The sequence below is a fragment of the Conger conger genome, chromosome 7 (genome assembly GCF_963514075.1).
Source record: "Conger conger chromosome 7, fConCon1.1, whole genome shotgun sequence".
Lineage (NCBI taxonomy): Eukaryota > Metazoa > Chordata > Actinopteri > Anguilliformes > Congridae > Conger > Conger conger.
In genome coordinates this window covers 63,033,203-63,038,202 of record NC_083766.1, presented here as the reverse complement: position 1 = coordinate 63,038,202, position 5,000 = coordinate 63,033,203, and the positions used below count along the sequence as shown (strand labels likewise).

Genomic DNA, 5,000 nt, shown 5'->3' with positions numbered 1-5,000 from the left:
AAGAAGACGACCTCCTTCCTCACCTCCTCGATCTTATCCCCGTGCTTATTCAGGATGTGTTTGCGCACAAACTCAGGGCCCTGAGGAGAGAGTGAGCTTATTCAGGATGTGTTTGCAAACAAACTCAGGGCCCTGAGGAAAGAGTGAGAGTTAAACACACCTTCACAGGCTCTCACTCTCTCACTCTCACTCTCACTCTCTCACCTTGAACTTCTTCCCACTGAGGGGACAGAGCCACTTGTCCTTGCTGAGCTCCTGGGTGTTGGCCAACACAAATTTCTCCACTTCCTGCTCAGGGTCCTTACGGCCCATCTTCCCTGCCTCCTCCTCTGACAGGCACTCCTTCACACTGAAGAGGGGAGTCATCTTCTCCTCAAACGTCTTCTGCCACTCCGCCACTGCGGCACAGGAGAGGGGTAAGGGCCGCGCGTGTGTGTGTGTGTGTGTGTGTGTGTGTGTGTGCAGAGTGTGTGTGTCTGTGTGTGTCTGTGTGTGTCTGTGTGTGTGTGTGTGCATGTGTGTGCGTGTGTGTGCGTGTGTGCAGAGTGTGTGTGTGTGTGTGTGCGCGCATAGTGTGTGTGTGTGTGTGTGTCTGGGGAGTGTGTGTGTATGTGTGTGTGTGTGTGTGTCTGCGGAGTGTGTGTGGAGTGTGTGTGTGTGTGTGTGTGTGTCTGTGTCTGCGGAGTGTGTGTGTTTGTGTGTGGAGTGTGTGTGTGTTTGTGTGTGTGTGTGTGGAGTGTGTGCGGCGTGTGGAGTGTGTGTGTGGAGTGTGTGCGGGGAGTGTGTGCGGGGTGTGTGTGGGTGTGTAGTGGTATTTCCAGGCAACAATTTCCAGTGAAAATTTGGAATTTGCGCACAAGAAAACCTGAACATGCAATCGATGGTGATGGAAACAGATCTTTCTGATGCGTGATGGTGTGACAGGGACAGTCTCCACTGCACAAAGCAGTCTGGCACTCTTCTGACGGCTAATCTGACGCTGCACCCTTTTCAGAATATTTCTAAACACACGTTTTCCATTGCCGACCTTTCGGAAGTTCACTTAATGTTCGCAAAACATTTGAATGGAAACATTATTTGTAGGATGTGGTTGGGCGGTATAGTGTGTATGTGGTTGGGCGGTATAGTGTGTATGTGGTTGGGCGGTATAGTGTGCATGTGGTTGGGCGGTATAGTGTGCATGTGGTTGGGCGGTATAGTGTGTATGTGGTTGGGCGGTATAGTGTGTATGTGGTTGGGGCGGTATAGTGTGCATGTGGTTGGGCGGTATAGTGTGTATGTGGTTGGGCGGTATAGTGTGTATGTGGTTGGGCGGTATAGTGTGTATGTGGTTGGGCAGTATAGTGTGTATGTGGTTGGGCGGGATAGTGTGTATGGTATGTGGTTGGGCGGTATAGTGTGCATGTGGTTGGGCAGTATAGTGTGTATGTGGTTGGGCGGTATAGTGTGTATGTGGTTGGGGGGTATAGTGTGTATGTGGTTGGGCGGGATAGTGTGTATGGTATGTGGTTGGGCGGTATAGTGTGCATGTGGTTGGGCAGTATAGTGTGTATGTGGTTGGGCGGTATAGTGTGCATGTGGTTGGGCGGTATAGTGTGTATGGTATGTGGTTGGGCGGTATAGTGTTTATGTGGTTGGGCGGTATAGTGTGTATGTGGTTGGGGGGTATAGTGTGTATGTGGTTGGGCGGGATAGTGTGTATGGTATGTGGTTGGGCGGTATAGTGTGCATGTGGTTGGGCAGTATAGTGTGTATGTGGTTGGGCGGTATAGTGTGCATGTGGTTGGGCGGTATAGTGTGTATGGTATGTGGTTGGGCGGTATAGTGTTTATGTGGTTGGGCGGTATAGTGTGTATGTGGTTGGGCGGTACAGTGTGTATGTAGTTGGGCGGTATAGTGTGTATGTGGTTGGGCGGGTATAGTGTGTATGGTATGTGGTTGGGGGGTATAGTGTGTATGTGGTTGGGCGGTATAGTGTGTATGTGGTTGGGCGGTATAGTGTGCATGTGGTTGGGCGGTATAGTGTGCATGTGGTTGGGCAGTATAGTGTGTATGGTATGTGGTTGGGCGGTATAGTGTGTATGTGGTTGGGCGGTATAGTGTGTATGTGGTTGGGCGGTATAGTGTGTATGGTATGTGGTTGGGCGGTATAGTGTTTATGTGGTTGGGCGGTATAGTGTGTATGTGGTTGGGCGGTATAGTGTGTATGTGGTTGGGGGGTATAGTGTGTATGTGGTTGGGCGGTATAGTGTGTATGTGGTTGGGCGGTATAGTGTGTATGTGGTTGGGGGGGTATAGTGTGTATGTGGTTGGGCGGTATAGTGTGTATGTGGTTGGGCGGTATAGTGTGTATGTGGTTGGGTGGGTATAGTGTGTATGTGGTTGGGCGGTATAGTGTGTATGGTATGTGGTTGGGGGGTATAGTGTGTATGTGGTTGGTCGGTATAGTGTGTATGTGGTTGGGCGGTATAGTGTGTATGTGGTTGGGCGGTATAGTGTTTATGTGGTTGGGCGGTATAGTGTGTATGTGGTTGGGGGGGTATAGTGTGTATGGTATGTGGTTGGGGGGTATAGTGTGTATGTGGTTGGGCGGTATAGTGTGTATGTGGTTGGGCGGTATAGTGTGCATGTGGTTGGGCGGTATAGTGTGCATGTGGTTGGGCAGTATAGTGTGTATGGTATGTGGTTGGGCGGTATAGTGTGTATGTGGTTGGGCGGTATAGTGTGTATGTGGTTGGGCGGTATAGTGTGTATGGTATGTGGTTGGGCGGTATAGTGTTTATGTGGTTGGGCGGTATAGTGTGTATGTGGTTGGGCGGTAAAGTGTGCATGTGGTTGGGCAGTATAGTGTGTATGTGGTTGGGCGGTATAGTGTGTATGTGGTTGGGCGGTATAGTGTGCATGTGGTTGGGCAGTATAGTGTGTATGTGGTTGGGCGGTATAGTGTGTATGTGGTTGGGCGGTATAGTGTGTATGTGGTTGGGCAGTATAGTGTGTATGTGGTTGGGCGGTATAGTGTGTATGTGGTTGGGCGGTATAGTGTGTATGTGGTTGGGCGGTATAGTGTGCATGTGGTTGGGCAGTATAGTGTGTATGTGGTTGGGCGGTATAGTGTGCATGTGGTTGGGCGGTATAGTGTGTATGTGGTTGGGCGGTATAGTGTGTATGTGGTTGGGCGGTATAGTGTGTATGGTATGTGGTTGGGCGGTATAGTGTTTATGTGGTTGGGCGGTATAGTGTGTATGTGGTTGGGCGGTATAGTGTGTATGTGGTTGGGGGGTATAGTGTGTATGTGGTTGGGCGGTATAGTGTGTATGTGGTTGGGCGGTATAGTGTGTATGTGGTTGGGGGGGTATAGTGTGTATGTGGTTGGGCGGTATAGTGTGTATGTGGTTGGGCGGTATAGTGTGTATGTGGTTGGGTGGGTATAGTGTGTATGTGGTTGGGCGGTATAGTGTGTATGGTATGTGGTTGGGGGGTATAGTGTGTATGTGGTTGGTCGGTATAGTGTGTATGTGGTTGGGCGGTATAGTGTGTATGTGGTTGGGCGGTATAGTGTTTATGTGGTTGGGCGGTATAGTGTGTATGTGGTTGGGGGGGTATAGTGTGTATGGTATGTGGTTGGGGGGTATAGTGTGTATGTGGTTGGGCGGTATAGTGTGTATGTGGTTGGGCGGTATAGTGTGCATGTGGTTGGGCGGTATAGTGTGCATGTGGTTGGGCAGTATAGTGTGTATGGTATGTGGTTGGGCGGTATAGTGTGTATGTGGTTGGGCGGTATAGTGTGTATGTGGTTGGGCGGTATAGTGTGTATGGTATGTGGTTGGGCGGTATAGTGTTTATGTGGTTGGGCGGTATAGTGTGTATGTGGTTGGGCGGTAAAGTGTGCATGTGGTTGGGCAGTATAGTGTGTATGTGGTTGGGCGGTATAGTGTGTATGTGGTTGGGCGGTATAGTGTGCATGTGGTTGGGCAGTATAGTGTGTATGTGGTTGGGCGGTATAGTGTGTATGTGGTTGGGCGGTATAGTGTGTATGTGGTTGGGCAGTATAGTGTGTATGTGGTTGGGCGGTATAGTGTGTATGTGGTTGGGCGGTATAGTGTGTATGTGGTTGGGCGGTATAGTGTGCATGTGGTTGGGCAGTATAGTGTGTATGTGGTTGGGCGGTATAGTGTGTATGTGGTTGGGCGGTATAGTGTGTATGTGGTTGGGCGGTATAGTGTGTATGGTATGTGGTTGGGCGGTATAGTGTGTATGTGGTTGGGGGGGTATAGTGTGTATGTGGTTGGGCGGTATAGTGTGTATGTGGTTGGGCGGTATAGTGTGTATGTGGTTGGGCGGTATAGTGTGCATGTGGTTGGGCAGTATAGTGTGTATGTGGTTGGGCGGTATAGTGTGTATGTGGTTGGGCGGTATAGTGTGTATGTGGTTGGGCGGTATAGTGTGTATGTGGTTGGGGCGGTATAGTGTGTATGTGGTTGGGCGGTATAGTGTGCATGTGGTTGGGCAGTATAGTGTGTATGTGGTTGGGCGGTATAGTGTGTATGGTATGTGGTTGGGCGGTATAGTGTTTATGTGGTTGGGCGGTATAGTGTGTATGTGGTTGGGGGGTATAGTGTGTATGTGGTTGGGGGGTATAGTGTGTATGTGGTTGGGCGGTATAGTGTGTATGTGGTTGGGCGGTATAGTGTGTATGTGGTTGGGCGGTATAGTGTGTATGGTATGTGGTTGGGCGGTATAGTGTTTATGTGGTTGGGCGGTATAGTGTGTATGTGGTTGGGGGGTATAGTGTGTATGTGGTTGGGCGGTATAGTGTGTATGTGGTTGGGCGGTATAGTGTTTATGTGGTTGGGCGGTATAGTGTGTATGTGGTTGGGCGGTATAGTGTGTATGGTATGTTACCCTCTCCGTGAGTGATGCGGTTGGGTGGGATGGGCCCTCGCACATGGATGATCCCGCAGCGGTTGGGCATCTCGTCCTCACTGGGGTATTCGCAGGTG

General features: G+C 50.3%; 1 protein-coding gene across 1 annotated transcript in view; it reads right to left on the bottom strand.

Moving 5' to 3' along the window:
• Positions 1 to 5,000, bottom strand: part of LOC133133598 (serrate RNA effector molecule homolog) — an 11,999-nt gene that overhangs the window by 1,409 nt on the left and 5,590 nt on the right. The window contains exons 7-9 of the mRNA XM_061249699.1: positions 4,903 to 5,000; positions 205 to 398; positions 1 to 80 (exon numbers count right to left, since the gene is read on the bottom strand). The exon at positions 1 to 80 is cut by the window's left edge and continues 77 nt beyond it; the exon at positions 4,903 to 5,000 is cut by the window's right edge and continues 56 nt beyond it. Coding sequence (XP_061105683.1) covers positions 1 to 80; positions 205 to 398; positions 4,903 to 5,000 — 372 coding nt within the window. The remainder of the gene's footprint in view (positions 81 to 204; positions 399 to 4,902) is intronic.